General features: G+C 40.5%; 2 protein-coding genes across 3 annotated transcripts in view; one reads left to right on the top strand and one right to left on the bottom strand.

The window, feature by feature from the left end:
- The window catches only part of Lrp4 (LDL receptor related protein 4), a 77,851-nt gene that overhangs the window by 15,003 nt on the left and 40,188 nt on the right, over window positions 1–22,660 (top strand). For both annotated transcript variants that reach the window (XM_022059696.2, XM_087350547.1), the window contains exon 4: window positions 21,892–22,001. In XM_022059696.2, coding sequence (XP_021915388.2) covers window positions 21,892–22,001 — 110 coding nt within the window. The remainder of the gene's footprint in view (window positions 1–21,891; window positions 22,002–22,660) is intronic.
- Window positions 1–22,660, bottom strand: part of LOC110827761 (putative protein-lysine deacylase ABHD14B) — a 76,994-nt gene that overhangs the window by 20,164 nt on the left and 34,170 nt on the right. The window lies entirely within an intron of this gene.

Genomic DNA, 22,660 nt, shown 5'->3' with positions numbered 1-22,660 from the left:
TTTTCTGCGATTGGTCCACATTTCATCGAAGGACGCCTTACGTCTGTACAATACAGCCATTTTTTGCAACACGAACTTCCACTTTTCTTGGAAGATGTACCTCTGGCATCGATAGTCCGGATGTGGATACAACACGATGGGGCACAGCCTCACTGCGGCAAGGAGGTTGCTAAATACCTAAATCGAAAATTTCGAGGAAGGTGGATCGGACGAGGAGGTCCTGTAACATGGACATCCCGTTCCCCTGACTTATGTCCGTTGGATTTCTTTGTCTGGAATTTCTTTAAGAGCATCGTTTATCGGCGAGGTAAACCGGAAACTAGGGAGCGGCTGGTAGAACGCATACAGGATACGTTCGAAGACTTCAGAAATGACTTTCCACGTTTTCCTTGGCAAGATTCGATGGATCGGCGGCTCGAAACGTGCGTTGAAGCAGGTGGTCACTTTGAAAACATTCTGCACTAGTATACTGGTAATCAGCTTTTTATTGTTTTTTTATCAAAATGTAGAGACCTGCATATCTCGGTAAACGTTACGAATCAGACCCATGCTGATATAACATTTTTCACTTAGAATTTCCCCAAGAACTGATAAAGTCTTGACATATCCTCCCTGGACACTGTATATTAAAGTATCATTTCTGGAAACGAAGAATTTCTGGGAACAAGTTAGCCGAATTTATTCAACAGTAGAAGATTATAAGATTTTGTGTTCTGTATTTGAACTGCTTAGAGCTAAAGTGGTGTATATAAAATTCTTTTAGCGTTGTATAAAATGAGGTTTCTCGTTACCATGGAAATATTGTACAGAAGAAAGATCTTTAAACAAAATATAATTTGGAACGTAAAAAGTACCAAAAAAAATCAGGGAGGGACGTTTTGTATGATGTTGAGCAGGGGTTCTCACCCTTTTCGCTGGCGTATCACTAATCCTAATTTAACACATTAAATGTACCACTAACGAAATGCGTTCAGGGAAAACCGTTATTTATGTTAATATTAACTTAGTTCGCGTAACACTCAACACTGCCTCGCGCACCACTAGTGGTATGCGTACCATAGGTTGAGAAACGCTGATGTAGAGTAATTCTGGCAAAAGAAGAGTATTTACTGGAAGTTATACTGCATAGAAACAGATTATTAAGCTATAAAAACTATTAATTTACAATGTGATAGCCTTTCTATGCAAAATAAATTTAAACGAGGGAAGTTAGCAACATAACTTCTTTTCAGAATTTCTAATTTCTAAAAAATGTCGTCTTGAAACGAGTCGGACATGTTAAGACGGGATGTTAGATATGTGAATGTTAGTTCGACATGGCAGACAAACGTAACGACCCTCACTGAGGGCACATCTACACGCCCTTCTCGTAAATCTGCCCTATTCCCTCTCAAACTTTCATTATAACAGCTTGTAGGGGAGTAACACCACGAGGGGTTGTGGGAATTGTTAGTTTATCCATCTTGCAAGAGGGAAATGCTACAGAAAAGTAAGCGTACAGAATCATCCACCCGCCCACCTTACCGTAACACTACCCACACCCCGACACTCCGGTCCGTATCGACCCAAGCGGACGGTCTATACGCGAACACATCCAGCATCCAGCCCTGCCACCGAGAGAACTCGTCAGAACATATGGCAGTGTTTCCACACACACAGTCAAAATCTCTGATGACAGAACTAGACCTAGACTAGAACCAAACCCCGCTAATACCAGAACCTACCATTGGACGGGACTAAAACAATGTAGTAGGATTTCCAAAAACAACTCGATAGCAGAACCCGAAGTTAAAAAAACCTCTTCGTAATCTTGTAGCGCAGATCCTGCTCTGTTAATCATATACAGTGGATTACGGTTAATTGGGACACATCGGGACTATAACACTTTGGCCAAATTAAGCGGTTGCCTCGATTAGGCGAAGTTCCACGTAAAGAGTTGAAAAGGTTTAAAACAAAAGACCAACTCCCGTTTATTGAGATGATTTATTGAGCAACAGAAATACTGTAAATGAATTTTGGAGCAAATGGTACAGATCAGAGAAGAATATTTACTCTAAAAGCAATTCAAATCTAATGTATGTATCGAACACGCAGTTCTTAACAGTTAATGATGTTGGGTGAATTTATCGAGTCTGCCCTCTTGATTGACTGCAACTGAACAAAATACGCGCAGATATCTAGTGCAGATATAGGACCGCCTTCATTGCCTTCCTGAAAGAAGTAGCGTCGTAATTCCACAACAAATTTTCCAGCATCCTGGTTAGTCACTCGATCAAACTCAGGTGTGTCGTCCTCATCACTTCTCTGGTCTTCTGATGTCTTTTGGTGTTTTGCTGCAATTTGTTCAACAATTTCGTCCTCATAATCTTCATTTTCATTGTAACATTGAAGACTGTTGTCGATGCATGCAAACTCTTCGTAGTTTCTGACGTGTTGCACTTCCAAAATGGCGTCATTTTCACTATCGGTCTCTAAGCCTGAATGCTTAAAACTACACTGTCCGAATACGCAAAAGTTCGTTACTGAGTGAATCGGCGATGACTCACTGACTCCTCCACGCCAAACGCCACAACACTCAATGTCCCGATTAAACGGGATGGCGTCTTAATAAGCGAAACAAATTTAGGTTATTTTCTCGATTTATTTTTTTTCTTTAAGATTTGTCCCAACTAAACGGCTGCTCCGATTAACCGGACTCTACTGTAATTATTATTATTTAGTGTTCTGTCTGACGACAGGTCCATGTGAACAGGATCCTTCCATCCTTTTCTCGGACTGGGACCTGTTCATATACGTTCTTGGCAGATGATCCAGAAGTGGTTTGCCATTGCCTTCTTCTGTGTGTGAATGGAGTAATTGTTGGGATGCCACGGAGAAACCGGGGAAGCCCCCGGAGGAAAACTCCGTGATGCCTAGACCACGGCCTTGCCCAACATAAGTTATATATTCGGGCACCGCCGGGAATCGAACCCGAGACTCCAGGATTACAAGGCCAGCGTTCTAACCGCTAGACCACCGTGGCTTCTCTACTGTAATTACAATTCCATTAGTCTGTCATTTGTTACACAACCATCACCGTCTACCACATGCTGCAGAATTTCGCCGGTGTCACTTCAGAGCAACCTTTTTCAACTGTAACGTAGCCATAATCAAGTCCTTTCTTCAGGTACAATGAACCTGATAACTGCGTGACAGTTAAAAAATGTCATTTTGAATTGAAATTCTGCAGTACGGCGTTGTGAAGTAATGCAATATAAACTGTTGGTGTTGAGATAAGTGACAGACAAGCGGGATTGTAACTGTATGAAGTTCCTCACATTAAAGATAGATGTCTTCTGGGTTGTAGCGCCGTGTAGACCAACGTTTCAGAGGTACTCAGGGCGATGAGTAAGGTTACTTATCGCCCTGGTAATCGAGGCAGCAAGCACTTATAAACGTCGCTACACATCTACCATACTACACAGCGCAACAACACAGAAAACAGAAATCTTCATACTCATCGCCCTGATGATGGAGGTAGTATGACCTCTGAAACGTTGGTAAACATCGACCAGACTACACAGCGCAACAACCCAGAAGACAGAAATCTTCATACTCTGATGACGGAGGCAGTATGACCTCAGAAACGTTGGTTAACATCGACCAGACTACACATCGCAACAACCCAGAAGACAGAAATCTTCATACTCATCGCCCTGATGACGGAGGCAGTATGACCTCTGAAACGTTGGTAAACATCGACCAGACTACACAGCGCAACAACCCAGAAGACAGAAATCTTCATACTCACCGCCCTGATGAAGGAGGCAGTATGACCTCTGAAACGTTGGTTAACATCGACCAGACTACACAGCGCAACAACCCAGAAGACAGAAATCTTCATACTCACCGCCCTGATGATGGAGGCAGTATGACCTCTGAAACGTTGGCTAACATCGACCAGACTACACAGCGCAGCAACCCAGAAGACAGAAATCTTCGAAATTATTTAACTTGCAAAAAATGCAAAATTACATAAAAATAATAAAATAAACTTCAAATTTACTGTAGCCATCCAAGATTACTCATCCACTTTAGTACCCTGACCGAAGGTTCACGGCTTCCGGGAGGGGGGGGGGGGGGTGTAATCACTGATCTAACGAATGTGAGATCGACTGGCAATTTTTTGCAGAAAAGTTGTTCACATGACAAGATAACGATACTTAAAAATACGCAAGCACGATTTTGAGGCATAAACAAAGGGCGAAACGACTAATGTGGCTCACCACACAGATGGGGTGTTGATGATACAGTCTTGTTAACAAATTCCTGCGGAGCGCGGTATTATCAAAGGGGATGAAATGGTCTGCATATTCAAGAGCGAGGAGGGAAGAAAAATCGATTAGAGGACGTCAAAGGGACTGTAATTAATTACATTACATGGCAAACCACGTTTAAAGTAATGGAAGCATTAGATAAATACGACTTGAATATCGGGGTGGAACATGTAACGTCAGAACAGGCAATTAGCTTTATTCAAGGACCTGATGGGATTATTCCGAAGTGACCTCAGAACAGTTAACTTCGCAGGAAAAAATATGCATCTAAAAATTGTTAAATGACTATGAGTTATTTGAACTCACTACAGAACGCTGAGGTCGAACGGTTACCCGCTTTGCATCTTGGCCTGGGGGGGGGGGTCCTGTTATCTGAGGGTTTCGTGGTCTTCCTCAGTTTAGTCCTTCCAGGCGAATACTGGATAGGAGTTCGAAATATACCACGACCGATTTAGTACAAATCCTTCCACATTCTTCGTCAGTACAGTTTGGAATTCATCGTTTAATAAATAGCAATGTTTCAATATGTTACATTTTACGAGGGGAATTAAATTGTAAGGACAGTAATGGAATATTTTCGTTGTACGATTGGCAACACTGATGAGACCTGGTCATACTGTAGCTCAAGGTCGGACGGTGACATGCTGATAGTGTAGTTCAGTTGCGCCGAGTTTGTGTGGCGAAGAGATAGTTGCTGCTATATGGAAGGTTTCCACCAAGGGAAAGCCATATTAATGCCCAATCTTGCAGCAATTTCCGTACTAGTTACCCTTCAGTTTCCATGAATCACTGCTTGAGCATTCTCAATGTTCTATTCGTTTGTGGATGGACGTCCTTGTTTGTCCGCAAAAACACTTGTTCGGTCGCTTTTAAGCATTTAGATCCACTCGTACAGACTTCTAGTGGCGAACTGTTCTGTTCTAACTTGGAAAACAATTGTCGATGGGGCTCTGCCCCTTTCATTCCTTCAGAGACACACACAAACGCAGTATTGCACGATAGTTGCCCTCGGTGCAAACGTCTATTGGAATAGTTGCTGCACAAATGGACTACAACTGAACCAAACTCGTAGCAGGCCACCGTCTGACCTTTAGTTACAGATATGACCAGGTCTCAGCAATGTTCCTAAATATTTCAATACTGGTCCTTCATAATTCATGTCATAAGTCATGTGTGTTAGTAAGCGTCTCCCAAAAAATTCAGAAGACTGGTAAAGTTTTATGTTGACGGTGCACGCTAAAAGCTGTGAGGCGAATTTAATTTGCATCTGTTTTGATCACTAAAATCCCTTCCTTCCATGAAGCAAAACTCAAATCCAACTATCAATTTTCTCGAAAAGGAATCACAGGATAGAATAAATCGATACATGACAAAATATCCTAGTAGATATCGGCAACAAACAACTTCAGTTTCAAAACGGAATGGTCCACATTTAAAAAACCAAAGGAAGAAGTTAATACAAGCAGCGTTCATAGGCTGTGCCCGAAACAGAGTTCTTGTAGTGTTGGGACACATTATTAGGTGTTCTTCACGCCTACCACGTTTTCCTACGGGGTAGAACACGAAGGCATACTGTTCAGCAATAATGACCTCGGATCATATTAATACAACAATGGCTTTTCCCCCATTTTTTTTAGTGTTCTGTCTGACGACAGGTCCATATGAACAGGATCCTTCCATCCTTTTCTCGGACTGGGACCTGTTCATATACGTTCTTGGCAGATGATCCAGAAGTGGTTTGCCATTGCCTTCTTCTGTGTGTGAATGGAGTAATTGTTGGAATGCCACGGAGAAACCGGGGAAGAAGCCCCCGGAGGAAAACTCCGTGTTGCCTAGACCACGGCCTTGCCCAACACAAGTTATAAATTCGGGAATCACCGGGAATTGAACCCGGGACCCCAGGATTACAAGGCCAGCGTTCTAACCACTAGAACACCGTGGAACAATGGCTTACGACTCAACAATACTGGAGGTTCCAGTGTTGGAATCACTTGTTGTGAAACAATGACCTTTGACCAGATGTGTGCAAGAACGACCTGTGGATCGAGGATTGTAAATTGTTCCATTGTTGCACAACAATTGGATGTCTGATTGCATTAGTACAAGAATTACCAAAGGACACTGCTGAGCAAAAATGGTCTAGCGTCACTTTAGTGTAGGAATGACCTTGGGCGCAACACCGATATGAGAACACATTAATTCAAGAATGGCCAAAGCGCAACAATGACCTTCAGTCACATTAGTGCAACAACAATATACGTGATGTGGCTTGATGAACAACTTTGGAATGCCAGTGTAACTTTCTTTAAAGAGTTCATTTTTCAAATCTTGCTAACAGTGAATGAGTAAGACCACCAGAGATGCAAAACCTTGAAATGGAAAATGGGTGAGCTTGCCCATTTAATTTCTCCATTCACTCTCTCCCCCCATTTCCCTGCTTTTATGTAATTCATTTTCCGTCTTTCGTACCTTCTTAATTACGTAATTTCTCTCTTTTCATTTCCTTTCTTTTTCGCTGCTGTATGTCGTCTTCGCACTAACAGACTTCACCGTTCGCTTTCAACCCCCGCCGTCGCGTTGACTCGGAGCCTGCCATTTAGCGCTGCTGTTAATAAATTGCTGTTTAATGCATTCTCTCCTCATTACAAGAGGTAACAACGTACTTGCGTCTCTGGTACTTAACCAAGTAAACACGAATCGGACCAGTTCCAGCAGTCAACCTGACGCCTAATAAGAATCAAGTTCAAATTCCAAATTCCTTTAACAGCAAACACATACTTTTACGATCTAAAGGTCGAAGTTCTTACGACTGATTTGTTTAGTGTTATCAGATCCAAATCTGACGTAAAACATCGGAGGTTTTTCAGCAGTAGAAAAAATGTAAAAGATGTCCGTCCAAGATGATCAACACTGTTTATAAGTGGACTGAATTTGTACTTACGATGGGAAAGCAATATTTAAACGAATATTAAAGAGACGATGTCAACTGGACTTAAGTGCCTCAGGGTAGGGTCCAATGGCGGAATTTAAGACAATGTTGAATAAGTTATATGACCCGGGACAGCTCAGTCAATGAAGTGACTATCTGAGGGCTGGGCGACCAGGGTTGGATTTCTAGAATAAGCACGAATGTTTGTCTCTTCGTCTGGACCGGCTGTGGGACCCACCTGTCATCCAGACGCAATATATTTTAACCAGAAAAGATCAAATGTCGTAGAAACGCTTAATTTTTTACAATTTTCATCGAAATATGGAAACAGTGTTACCCGGGAAGGACAAACCACGTCTGAAAACAGTTAATGTGCTCATGCTTTACCACGTAAGCAGCTTGTCTACATTTAATCCAAAATTTCGTGGGGAGGCGAGAAGGAATTTCGTTTTTGGACTTTGACCATCGTCTAAATAAGCGGTATTCAACCTGGGGTACGCGTACCCCCGGGGATACTCAAAGACATCTTAGGGGGTACGTGAAATTTAAAAAAAATATTATTTTATGATAAACACTGAATAATCAGTAATGTAATGTTTTTAATTTATTTTAGATGTAGATTATATACTATGTATAACTTGAATTATACACCAACAACTTTGGGGGTACAAAGATGAAGAGAAATTATATCTGGGGGTACGCGAACAAAAAAGGTTGAATACCACTGGTCTAAATGATATAATTATAAAAATTACGTTGTCTGGGTTTTAGAATCCAGCTTTTGAAACGTTATAGTTTTATAATTTTATAAATTTAGAAGATGGCCAATGTCCATTAGTAATATTTTACGTATAGTAACGACCATCGTCAGAAACCTTCAAACGTAGTCGATTAACAAGCACAACATTTCTTGTGCACTTCGCAGTTGAAACAGGCAGTCGGGACCGCTCTTTCGAAATCTTACAACCGCGTCGCACGTCTGTGAGGTCAGGCCCCTGACTTAATATAGAAGGGTCCTATGAGTAACACAAACATGCTTATGGCGATATTGTTCCGCTGCAAAAATGCTGAAGACTTAGGCCAGTCTCTTTTTTTTTCCCCCGAAACCCTAGCATAAGTCAAAATAACACACGGCGTCGGGAGCCACCATCTTTATTTCCATCGTTGTAAAAGCGTCAAAGCCTACAAAACCCTTTTCGTGGAACTCGGTATGACATAATGCCACTGACATCTTTCTGTCTTGATACATTCTATTTTTATGTCGTTATCAATACCGAGACGGCTAACGTACAAGCATGTGTGTTGAAACAACGCTCGGAACATTAATTGGAGACTGAAACATTCGAAATCATACATGATAAATACAATAATGTATTTGGAATCTGTAGATACCGCGATAACAGAAATATATGCTCCCATACAACAAGAAAGTATAATTATTGTAAGATTGGAGGTTTTCAAAGCGGAATACTTGAAGATTTCTGTCTTCTGGGTTGTTGCGCTGTGTAGTCTGGTCGATGTTAACCAACGTTTCAGAGGTCATACTGCCTCCATCATCAGGGCGATGAGTATGAAGATATCTGTCTTCTGGGTTGTTGCCCTGTGTAGTCTGGTAGATATTTACCAACGTTTCAGAGGTCATACTGCCTCCATCATCAGGGCGATGAGTATGAAGATTTCTGTCTTCTGGGTTGTTGCGCTGTGTAGTCTGGTAGATGTTTACCAACATTTCGGAGGTCATACTGCCTCCATCATCAGAGTATGAAGATTTCCGTCTTCTAGGTTGTTGCGCTGTGAAGTCTGGTTGATGTTTACCAACGTTTCAGAGGTCATACTGCCTCCATCATCAGGGCGATGAGTATGAAGATTCCTGTCTTCTGGGTTGTTGCGCTGTGTAGTCTGGTCGATGCTAACCAACGTTTCAGAGGTCATACTGCCTCCGTCATCAGGGCGCAAGAACCCAGAAGACAGAAATCTTCAAGTATAATTATTAATTTATACTTCCTGCTAGCCTCTTACAGATAGAAGCATTTGAACTTCATAAGTTGTTTCGGTTCGAGATATCCTGAACCGGTGACGCCCTCACTGCCAATTCGGCCCCGTTCCTCTAAGAAAACCGCCACTGCATCCGCCCACCTGCCGGTTTGATTGCACCCTCTCCGCACACCCCCGTGCCGCGCTTCCTCAAGAAGGGATGATCTGGGTGTTATGTGGGTGACGGCGGACGAGAAGCTGCAGTCGCTAGGGGTGACCGGGGAGAAAAAGAAGTATAAACGTGGGGAAGAATTTCGCCTCTTCAGGACAATCGATTAGCCCTTATCATCCACCCTCTTCGTCAGTTTCCTCCATCTTCTCTTTAAATTCTAATTCCGTGAGATATGAAGACCCCAATGCCACGGTATTGATGTGTTGTTCCCTGTTCTACTCTGATGTTCCTATTAAAGTTATGATGTGTGATTCTGTATCTGCGACGCCTCTGAGGAAATTCACTTCTGTTATTTATGTTCTTCTCGGTTGTTTTGTTATTAACATCCAATATTCGAATTAAATAAAATTATAATTAGCCTCTTCTGTATAATTTTAGTTGAGTTTGTTTTTGGAATTTCATAGCTGCACAGAACTGTTGAAATCTCTTTAGTTTTTTAATGGCAGTGTAAGAACACTAAACGCAGTCCATACCTACATTTCTGTACTTGGACTATTTGCTTCAAAATAATATTAACGCATACAAAGTTAGATGTTGCGCACTTTTATGGCGACACTAATGATTTGTTAGGTAGCCACTAAGGTAGAAATACATCGGTAGTGCCGTAGGTCAGGCGGTTTGTCGTCGGATTTTCATTGCAGAGACACGGGATTGCGCCCAGGTCAGTCTATGTGGGATTTGTGGTGGGCAAAATACAACTGGGACAAGTCTTTCTTCGAGATCTTCAGTTTCTTCTGTCAAAATAATTCGACCGCTACTCAATATTCACTCAGATATCATGTGGGCGGTGGGGTGATTGAAAATTGTCCTGTTAGGGGCCCAATTCCACAGAGACATAGTATCTCACCTTGTTAATCCACTGTACAAGGTACAAAGCTGCAACTGACTTCTAAGCTACATATTTGCGCCAAATACCAAGTTAATCGCTTGATTATATAATCATGACGATCTTAAATAAATTAGGGGAAAACAGACAGACAGACATAAACAGCTCGTTACGAGGATTACGTAGGAGGAAATCTATTTCTTTGAAACAAAAACATATTTCGCGCTGTTGGACAGAACGAGAAACACACTGACTTATTTTTTCCTTCCACCTAATTAACTCCATGAAATATAACTCTTCTGAGAGGCGGACAGTAACTCAGTTTGTCAAGAAATTTACTGCATTTCATGGAATTCGAATAATCATTATTGCTGCGATAATAGCCGAACATTCTACAAAAAAAAAAAGTATATTTCAAAAGCTGCACTTTTTCGAAGATCTATCATACAATCATTTTGGAACCTACGTTAATTTAAGTGTGTATAGCTCCCAGCCCAAAAGTTTTCAAAGCCACTTTGATGACACTACGAATAATATGAAATTGAGAATTAAATTATAAGAGGCTTGACTTCCATACCAAGGTTAATTCAATTAAAGCCTGTTAAATGACTCAAAACAGAAACAAACATAATGCATAATTATTCCGTAAGCTTATCCTGACACAAAATGGCAGTAGCCTAAACACCCTGGAGAGTGTGACAGAATGGCTGAGAAGGAATCCAGTAGGGCCACCCTCACAACACCAGTTTATTCAGTCCGCCGCCCAACACTTTGCAGTCTTCTTCAGACGACAGCGAACCCTGGACCCAGCTATGGATGTAGCTAGGGAATCGACCGCGCAGGCGCCAATCAGTGGCGTGCTGCAGAGTATCGCAATATAAGGCCGCGAGCCGAGCACAACCAGCGACAGTTAAGCATTTTCAGTTTAACCCTCTGCTCTCTCATTTACATTTGGACAGATTAATTAAAATTCAAATACCCTTTAAATTCTGCGCAGGGGAAAGCGACAAACAGATCTGAGGGAAGGGAGTTTATTTATTCGTAGTTTATGTAACGAAGTTTTCAGTTAATTGTTCACTCGAATGATCAGATGGTATGGATTGGGAAGGATGTGAAAACATGCGACAATGGCCTAATTTAAAGTATTATCCCAGAACATGCCTGATGACTGAGTAAAGCCACGAATCTGTCAGGATAAGGGCGGAGATTTGAACCCTCAGATCAGACAACTTTCGAACCAGCTCACAAAATGTTATTACAGTTGGCTTGTAAATCACGTTACACGCAATCCTACTTTTGAATGTTAAATTTTCTGTCATAAGAATATTACAAGGGCAATGGGGAGAAACTGGAGTCACTTAATGTCGGATCCTGAAATTTTGCGTTAAAGCTTTTTTAATGTGTAATTATTTTACAGAAAGCAAAGAAACATGGCGGCCGAGATAAATCTACTATAGGCGTAGATATATTTTCATTTGTTGAAGATAATTAATGAACAGTTTGAGCTGAGGAATGCGAAGTTCAAAAGAAAAGAGATATTAATTATAATTCTGTTAGACTCTCCAAATATAATGGACAATCTGAAGTGGAGGACGCGTGATAAGTTCTGCGTGGTCCGCCACTGCAGCGAGCTCACCCAGAGATTCCCAGCATCCAATGGAGGTGCAGTTTTCTCCATATCGATCTGTGATGCTGCGCTCCAGCTCGTTACAGGATGTGACTCTGACTCCAGATCAAGTAAAAATTACGTTATATTCCAGAAGACAACTTCAAGAGAACAATTTTTAGTCCAAACAATACTTCATATAAACACGATTTAAAAAATCTCTACAAACAAAAGCGAAGGCCTTGCCTTTAAAGGCGCGGAATCTCTCAGTTCAGAAGTTGTAACAAATAATATATTTATGAGATCTAAGGTTCTCAAGGCGCGAGTATGAATATGTCTGTCTTCTGCGTCTGCCCAGAAGATGGAGGCAGCAAGCTTCATATAGCCGAATGTTGAACAAGTTGATAAATTTTATTATTTGGGCTGCAGCATAGATTGCGTTCGATCGAATGACGTCGATATTACATCGACTCCAACAGTACATAACGTCGGATGATTAATGAACAATGAATTGGAAATGATATGGAAGGAAGCGGTCGTGACCTAGTTTAAGGTACTTTCTCGGCATTTGGCTGGAGGTACTGAGGGAAATCACGAAAACCTCAGTTAGGGTCGAGATTGGAACCCAGTACCTCCCGAGTACGAAGCAGGAATAAAGATCGAAGCTACAGAAATTAAAGTATTAGGTTCACTTATATGACTACAAACATAATGAGGAAATAAGACATCAGTGTCGTCTAACAAATATTGTTACAAATATTGACAGCTACAAAACCTATTGATCTGAACGAAAATTCCGAAATATAAGCCGACAAGGGAAAGAAACGTAGAAAGACCCAAGAAATAATGTCAGGACCAATCTTAAAATTGGAGACGGAACACGTCTGATTGTATAAGCCGTGATGGTACTGTGGAATTAAATTACACAGCAAAATTAGTTACAGTGGGCAGGATTTACACCTGTGGTGTATTTAGCATTAAGGACATCCTGTGTTGTCTTACTGGCTGTTACTTCCAATAGTACGACTAGTACGAAATAACATTTTCCGCTGATGTAGTCCAACACTGGGACTTCATATAGGCGTTTAACAAGACTGTAATGAAAGTACTCCATGCGGTACTCCTTCGGACAGAAGTTTTAAACACCTGTTTTATCAACAATAATAATGCAGGAGAAATACAACGTATGTCCAGTGTGAAGGCTTAGGTAACGTTATTTAATTACTCCAGCGTGGATCTACAAAAGATGGTCATTCCGGGACATTATTTTTATTTATTTATTTAGTGTTCTGTCTGACGACAGGTCCATATGAACAGGATCCTTCCATCCTTTTCTCCGACTGGGACCTGTTCATATACGTTCTTGGCAGATGATCCAGAAGTGGTTTGCCATTGCCTTCTTCTGTGTGTGAATGGAGTAATTGTTGGGATGCCACGGAGAAACCGGGGAAGCCCCCGGAGGAAAACTCCGTGTTGCCTAGACCACGGCCTTGCCCAACACAAGTTATAAATTCGGGCACCGCCGGGAATCGAACCCGAGACCCCAGGATTGCAAGGCCAGCGTTCTAACCGCTAGACCACCGTGGCTCTGTGTGAACTTACAGGTAGATAAATTTTTAAGAATTTGTCTGTTATAGTTTATTCTTCACGCTGGACGAGCCGAAAATAAAAACCTTCTGCACGTTTTTCAACCAGCTGCATCCATCTCCCATTCACATAACTCACCCATGAAATTTAACTTCATATTATCCTACCATTACCTAGGTCTGTCAATCCTGAACTTTCAAAAATTCTTCCCCACCTAAATTCTGGAAAACATTTCTCATGTCTTCTGTCTTAACTGCATTTCGACCGACCTACGTGGCTCATATTTGAGATTCAATACAAATATGGCATTGACGCGTGTACCACGCGGACCACCAGTTGCGAATCTTTCAGCAGTGCTTATTCATGCAGGGTGGAATCCCCCCGCTGTTCATTAATATTTTACGCACTAGTGTGCTCCCCTTCCTGCAACCTTAAAGGGCAAGCCCTTCCCCCAGACTCTGCTGATATGGCAACCTGTCCCGAGGACGGAGGACGTGCAGTCTAGAAGCAAGAATGTGACAGTCAGCCATTTGGATCATAAGATAATCTGTGAACCAGACAGACCGGCTTGTAGCTACAGGAGCCAGCCGCAACCCACATCCCATGAAATGTCTGAGGACACTTCTTACCCATGCGTTCTTCGTAATGTTACACCCGTCAATCAACCATATTCCAGATGGTAATTCACGGCACATATCAGCGGTGCCCACAGAGGGGAAATTCGATAAATGTTTAAAATTCTTTTGTCAGTCTTTACTGCCCGAAGGCTTTCCACAGGCCTGATCATTCGACAGGTATAGTTGTAGATCATGGGGAAAAAAACCTAAACTCAAAATCTTCACCGGGAATGGAACCCAGGACAGCGTTTAGGGGTTGTAGTCTTTGGTTCCCTAACCTCCTTTTCGAAAAAGAAACATTTTGGGCTCCACACCGTTCTTCTATCGTTTTATTTCCGGGCTACAGGTACCACACTCACTGGGAGTCTAACTCAAGACACTTTGTCTACAGTTTGGCCATGTTGCGTTCTCTTTCTGGTCTCAAGGAATAAGCATGCCAAATTTGGTGCAGATCGATGTAGGGTATCCGTTCTCGAGCTATAAAAGGACATGCAAATATATGGGGAATTTTATAGTATTTTAAACAAACCTATTCAAAAGACAGAACAAATTTCAAATGGGAGAAAAAACATTTGCAATGCGATTAAGCAGGAATGATTTAAAGAGACGTGGATGTTCGCCTTGTAGTGTGCATTCAGCGTATTTGCAGTTCACTGTAAATTAAGGAAACCTCTCGAATCTCATATTTCCACTCTATAAGAATAAGAATGAGTATGCCTGTGTTTCCAATACATTTATTGGTTCTTGCGTTAATAAAAGACGCTTTTCGAACTGTATAATTTAGTCATATATTTTCGAATGGTAAGATTATTGTGAAAATCATCAACCCATTCTCTATCTGATCATCGTATCAATTGGCCTATTAGGTGACGAGAAGGACCCAGAAACTTTAAAGCACCGTATTACGCAGATTTATCCATCCTGTATTAATAGATCTAAATATTCACCACAGTACGTCGTTCTCTGACACCCTCAGTCTACAGTGTTCCATTAGACACACCTGGTTTCCTGCTTATATTAGACAATAATTTCATCACTTCTCACAGAGTAACAAATCAAATACAAAGACAGAGTGACATAAAGATGGCTGTCTTCTGGGTTTTAGCGCCGTGTAGTGCGGTAGAAGGGCGATTCGCTCTGATGATAGAGGCAGCAAGGACCTATGAAACATTAAACTTCCACCAGACTACACGGCGCTACAGCCCACAAGACAGCCATCTTAAACACAGAATCATGTAATTACCACCCTCACCTTTTGCTTTAAAGGATTTCTCTAGCTCTAAGTGATTGTTCATTCAAGAAGTGTAATATGTTCTAATCTGATTAATCAATTAGAGCACAATAATTTCAGTTAGCAAAATTTCTACAGTAAACATTTAATACATATCGCGTGTCATATCATTTGAACAAATAAGGCAAATTAAGGAACTGTACTTCATCACACACCTTCTTCAAAAAACAGCAACCCAACTCCAGAAGTATAAAGATCTTTGTGTTATAACTTCAGTGTTCAGAACCAAGATTATCCCATCTATGACTCCATTAACTGCATATCTTATCTGCTGAGACGATCTCTTCTACCGACTATTTACTAACCAGTCCGAACCTGTACCACCCCACCCCGTCCAGCTTTACCTCAACTGTTAAATGGCGCCCAACCTCTCATCTCAGTATTCCAGTTTAAACATCGTTATCATTCGGATAGGATCAACAGAAACGCGACCCTTTTAAGAAAAAGCTGCTTTGGATATCTTAAAATTCAGTCCTCACAAAGATCAGCTGATTAATGCTGTTTGAGAAAATGATCGCTGTTTATTGTGAGAATCTTATGAAACATATAAATACAGAATGAAGAGTTATTTACTGTTAAATCAGGTGAGATAAAGTCACTAGTGGGCTTTAAAGGCTTAAACAATAACAGACTTCGCCATATTATTATTAAAGTAGTGGAGAAGTTCGGGTTAAAGATTAAATAATTAAGTTCGACCACTGAAAAAGTGGAGAGAAAGAGTGGGGAAAGAAAGAAAGAAAGAATAAAGGAATTAACAAAACAAGAAGCTGCTTCGTCGCCACAAGAGTGACAGAGTGTACGTATATTTCTGAGTTGCTATGTGAATAATATTTTAATACAAATTTTAAAACATGCATTAAACAGAAACCTGTCTGAAAGGATAAATGTTGAGACACCTTAGGATTCGGCTGCAAGCCGGTTCTGTTCCGTGACCCGAGTCTGTTGATACTACCTTACAAGCAAGCAGCCGACACATTCGCTGGCTTTGTGCGCCGTCCCTAATGTACTTCCAACAGGGGATCCACCCTAGCACGGCGGGTGACGTCTCGTCTCGTCTCCTCACCGTCTGCTAAAAGCACCTAAATAATTTATTTCCACTTCGGAGATAACCGACAGCTAATTACGTGGCCTATCGAGGAGGGGAGTTCTGGGCAGAGAGCCTTGCTTTTTGTAATCTTTTATTCTGACAAACTGAAGGTCTTGACGCACGTAAGTCCAATATGGCAAATATTTCAGGAGAAGCAATGACTTGCCTGTCTGTTGATACAAACTCTCGAGTCATTAAAGTTCGTTTCCTATGTAACGTCGTGGTCTGTCTACGGACTTATTTCGATCTAATATATTAATAAATTTGTCAGCCGATTTCTTCTCTAAAAACTTTTTCCTGCACTGATGCTTTTAATTACTCCATCTCCATGCTCTATCCAGTGTTTGAATAATTACACGGAGTCTTAAAACGCTTATAGTCACACAGCAGGTCATTGAATCCGTCTTTTATGAAATCATAAGGGCAAATGTGCACACGTGAGCCTGTCACTGCACTTGACCATTAACCATAACCTCCCATCGCGTTTACCAAAGTTCCAGTAGGTGATACAACAGGCAGATATTGATAAAAGAACTGTGATCTTCAGATCCTATTGTACAGCTTTCATATGTTTAATCGGAATGGATTACGTGGTTTGGAAACTGGCTAAGAATTATGCCCAGTGGAAAGTTTTGATATTAACGGTGTTCTGCTATCAGAGAGTTGGTAAGTCAGTCATAACTTCGTGTGGTTTAAGGTTTTAGAAAGGAGGCAGAAGACAATACAGACTTAGAACATTTGTTGTCCAGCCCTGACATAAAAGAATCTTTGCTCAAGGTCCCAAGACTCGTGTCAAGGAGATAAGTGCCTAAAACTGGTGGCTGGGCGTTGCTTGTAGGGAGTGAGATTAGAAACCCTTGTTTTTGTGCAGTCAGAGACAAAGGTGCTGGTAAGGATAAGGCATCGCATTCACAAAGGTTTCCAGATACCTGGAGATAAGTGCACCTCTTCACAATGACACATACCAAACTCTTCCTTCCGACTGCTCATCCCCTTGACAACAACAGGGGTGGAAAGCATGGCTCACGCAGGGTACCAGTTGGACCGGTAAAACAGCGTTGATTTTCCCGACGGTTGGTACCCTGTCTTACACTGTACAACACAATTCACAGAAAAGTCTAATTCTTATTAACTAACTAAAGCTGTTGCAGCAGAAGCCAAATGTTCAACATCGGCAATGCCACAAAACCACCAATGGACACGAACCTGGGCCATTTCCATCCACCTCCTATACTGATAAGGCTAATTTTCCAAGACGCTTCGTAATGCTACCGTGTGTATTTGGTATTCGTAGTGGCAGGAATTCTACCAGAATTTTGTATGCATTCCTTGTCTCCCCCATTCTTCCCCAATGCCCAACCCACAGCAGCCTATTTGTTTCTACTAATTTAACGATATATGAAGTTACGTAAAATATGTAGCCTTCAGCTTAGCGGTCAGCCGTATGAGAATGTCAGAATGGAGGAAGATACAGTATCCGAAACGTCTATTCTTACATGGTGGATCGCCCGAGAAAACGTCATTGAATGTTAGGTAACGTTCAAGTATGTTTATTATGAATATTAACATTTAATCACTTTCAAGGACGAAGAGTTCTGTTAACCGTGTTAGCCGGGCTATTATTATTAGCCAGGAAACATGCTTAACGTATCGTACATCTACATTTACATAGATTGTCAAATACGAAATATTAAATATTTTAAAAAGTATATAAAACAATTATATCCGAGATTAAAATTACCTACATATTAAAGTTAACATTACCATTGTGCTGTGTAGAGTACGTCCCTTATATATATTTAACAGTCCATATAAATGCGGATATACGTTACAGTAAGCATATTTCCCGGCATATGTCGTGTACAAACAAGGGGCGGATGATGGCATGATAAGTGCCGAAACATGTACCCCAGGACAGTAGAATACCATACCATGTATTTCAAAACGAATAACAGACGTATAAAATCAGACTTCTCGTTGGTATATAACAGAAAGGAATTTATCATATGTAAGATTTGAGGTTTTCACAGCAGTGAGTATGAGGATATCTGTCTTCTGGGTTGTTGCCCTGATGACGGAGGCAGTATGACCTCCGAAACGTTGGTAAACATCGACCAGACTACACAGCGCAACAACCCAGAAGACAGAAATCTTCATACTCATCGCCCTGAAGATGGAGGCAGTATGACCTCTGAAACGTTGGTTAACATCGACCAGACTACACAGCGCAACAACCCAGAAGACAGAAATCTTCATACTCATCGCCCTGATGATGGAGGCAGTATGACCTCTGAAACGTTGGTTAACATCGACCAGACTACATAGCGCAACAACCCAGAAGACAGAAATCTTCATACTCATCGCCCTGATGATGGAGGCAGTATGACCTCTGAAACGTTGGTTAACATCGACCAGACCCAGAAGACAGAAATCTTCAGATTTACCACAATTGACCCAGGCTAGACTCTGTGCAAACAAGTATTAAGGTTCAATACAGATTATTTAATTGCTAGAAACAAACGACAAACCGTGGCTAGTTGTAAAACAGTATTTTTATAGCCGTGATAACAGCTCGCGGGTCCCCAGTTGCAAAACACGTCACTGTAGCACGGCACATCCGAATCACACCCGTCGTTAGGCCTATTCTGTCACCCGAAGTTATTTATGGATTTCGTCAGCTACAAGGCTAAATGCAAGAATAACTAATAAGTGCACGGCAAATGATTTCGCGCAGTTATAGCCTAGTTTTTTTAGTTAAATAAAAAATCCGCAATGCCATCGACGTGTTAAATTCAATCCACATTTTCATGTCTTATATCTCCAAGATACGTAAATGTCAATGTTTCCTTGGTCTTCAAAATGTTCCTATGACATTTCTCAACCTAAATTGTGCACATCGAGGGCATCATGCCACATGGGCGTATCAAAAGAATGACTGATTTATGGGAAATTAAATTAATTTGCTCATTTCCTTTTTTGACAAATGTTAATTATGCGCCATGAATTTAGTGTAGGTAATGTATACCAAATTTCGTGCAAACATGCTGAGTGACATACGACTTACCGACTGACAGAACTGGCCTACATATTTTATGCAATTATGGACATTGCGATGAACATTCTGTTTCCATAAAAAGTAGGTAATGTCTTGACCACTAGCTTCTCAGGAAAAAATTTCCATAAAGTTATTTTTTGTAAATACTGAGGAAAGAATGCTTAAAAAAGAAACTATTCTATTATAAATAGCCTAGTCTCATAACTTGTATTCCTTCTATTTATAAATCAAGACCAGAATGCAGTGAACTTGCGTCAGCTCTCATTATGTGACTCAAAAATAATGCAATGCCAAAAATCTAACTTCATTGAGAAGAGTCCTTCTCGAATAAATATCTGTCGCTCCGCTTGTCAACAAATTTCTCTAATTGTATAGAACCTGAAGGTTCATTACCCTGTTCACAAGAGCCCGCCACAGACCCCTATTCCGGTAAAAATCTTTCTCATCAAGAAACTCCGTGCTTCTATATATATATATCCTGAAGGTTCATCGTGATCACAAAGCACAGCACTGGACTCTATTCTAAGCCAGTTTAATCCACACCACATAATTTTTGTCCAGAGACTATTCCTTCCGCCAATATCTTATCCTGAAGTTAAGGATCCATTTCACAGACGTAATATTATATGGGAGGGTAAAATTAAGAAGGATCTGAAAGAAATAGACTGTAAGGTGTGATGATTCAGCTGGATCGGGACTGAGTTCCTCCTGTCTCCTTCGTAGAAAGTAATTCTTCAAAGAACTCAACACAGGAACGTTTTGTGAAACAATGATAAAACTACGAAGTTTACATAAAACTACAGGGAAAAATTGGAAATAATGTAATGAAGGAATGAGATCCAGTAGAGTTCAGATGAAATTATAAAATATCCAACGAAAAGGAAAATCTCTAGAAGACATACAAAGGTTTATATATACGAATCAGCTGAGAAAGCTGTATGAGACTTGCGAGTGGATGCTTTTCAGAACTAGGTGTGCACACTCCAGAATCTATACAGAAGCATGGAAGAAGATTGACAAATGATTCACTTATTATTAAACTACATTATTAAAAATCAATCTGGCTTGTGACAAATGACATCAATAATCCGATAAGGTTCTTCTTGCGTGTGTACATTGGTCCTATATGCCATCTCTTTCATTCACAAACAAATCAAGTTCGGTTAGGTACGGAGATCTAGACGGCCGAGGTAGTGCACTACAACCAACCTAACAATTTCGTAACGCTCATTCAAGTGCGCCCCAACGTGCTGATGGAAGAACCCGCGTTTTGTCTACAGAGGAACATCCTCCATTATAAACGGTAATTTGTTTGTCAGGAAGTGCAGATAATTTTCAATACTTAAACGTCGTTGTAATACCAATGACCCAGTCAGCTATTGCCATCTTTCGAATTACATACAAATAGGTGGTAACATCTTCAACCGAAACCGTCATCGGTGTTGCCATCTATCGAAGTGCACATAAAGTATGCAAACGTTTGCACACTAAAAATGTTCGTAGTACCACAGCGGCTGGAAATAAAAGCAATAATGTTAAATATTTGTTGCTCGAAATTATTTCCCGAATCACAGGCCCTGATGTTCATCAGACCGGCCGTGAAACACGTTGTTTTCTTTTACGATGCATCGTTTAGTGTTCTTCAGTTGCCTGAAATAAATATCTTCATAACGCGGCAAATTGTTTTTTTTTATAGGTTGCGCCAATTATTTTGAACACCCCAGTGCCCAATTTTGCGGGGTTCTCTCTACAAGAGAAACATCATTTTGTATTTTTAAGACTGCCTAATTTTAGAAATAAAAATGTCTATAATTCTTCCGGGGTTCTTTCTTAGAAGAAACAGTGCGATGAACGAATGGGTGGCTATTATATAGCAATAGATAACGACCATCAAATATTGATGGGAATTACATTTTTCTGCCAAGCAGAGATACAATTTATTGCAGAATTTGCCTTGAAAAAAGGCATAAAATTTATTTATAAATTAAATTTCATGTGAAAACATCTTCAAGTGACTGAAGCCAGATTCCTACCAACACAAAGCTGACTACCTCAATCCAGACTCCACCAAAGCCTTGTTTGAATTTCTTGCCATCAGAGTCACCATCATCAAAACTTAAGGCCTTGAAGGTGGTTACGAACACTTTGGAGGAATGTATTGTTTCTATCTTCAGGGTGAACAACCCTGAAAACTGTGATTGACATATTCACTGCTGTGAGAATGTTAGATCTTAAGACGTATTTAATTTTCTTCTGTATTTACTTTCTTACTAGCATCTGATAAAGCTTCTGTATTTTTCTTCATTTTATTTATGTTTTTGCCCAACCCTCAATTTTATACTGCAAATAATGATGATGATTATATTTACAGGTCATGCACACAAAACGAGTTTCAATGCACTGATGGCAGCTGCATTTCTCTCACCTGGAAGTGTGACCTTGAACAAGATTGCATGGATGGATCTGATGAAGTCAACTGTAGTGAGTCTAATAAATCCATTCAATTTATATCTAAAATCTGTTAACTTCATCTGAGAAATGACCACTGCTGAGGCTGTCTGAGAATTCAGTATAAGAATATTTAGCTGCAAAAGAGAGGAAGTAACAGAAAGATGAAGAAAATTTCATAATGAGAAAATGTACAATTTGTATTCATCACCAAAGGGAGATAAGAATATAAAATGTTGGAAAACCGCAAGTAAAGAAATCTCTTGAAAACCTAGACATAAATGTAAGATAATATTGAAAAGAATGTGAGGAGAAAGGGCATGAGGGGTTGGACTGAATTAAAATTAGCTGATGGTAAGGTCTCATGATAGGGTTTTGTAAACATGGCAATGAACCTTAAGGTGAGTAACTTCTTGGCCAAATCTGTTAACTCAAAACATTTCAAGGAGGACCTATAGCAGAAATTTCTTAACCACCCAATAATCCTTCCATAACATAAATAGCCAGAAGACATGTATAGAAAATATGTGGGTTTTCTTGTGGGTCTCCAGCTCCTTTGAAATGTGAGGGGCACAAAAATATTTTCTGACAGAATATGATAAAAAAAAGGATACAACATTTATAGGAACAAAAATATTGTTTGCATTGTGATGTTCATTATAAATGATTTTTCATAACACCCCACTCCACAA

This window comes from Zootermopsis nevadensis, unplaced genomic scaffold (genome assembly GCF_977971745.1).
Source record: "Zootermopsis nevadensis isolate Lab colony 2312 unplaced genomic scaffold, Znev_1.0 Znev_ptg000017l, whole genome shotgun sequence".
NCBI lineage: Eukaryota > Metazoa > Arthropoda > Insecta > Blattodea > Termopsidae > Zootermopsis > Zootermopsis nevadensis.
The sequence above is the reverse complement of the archived record's forward strand: the minus strand, read 5'-3'. Positions and strand labels throughout refer to the sequence as shown.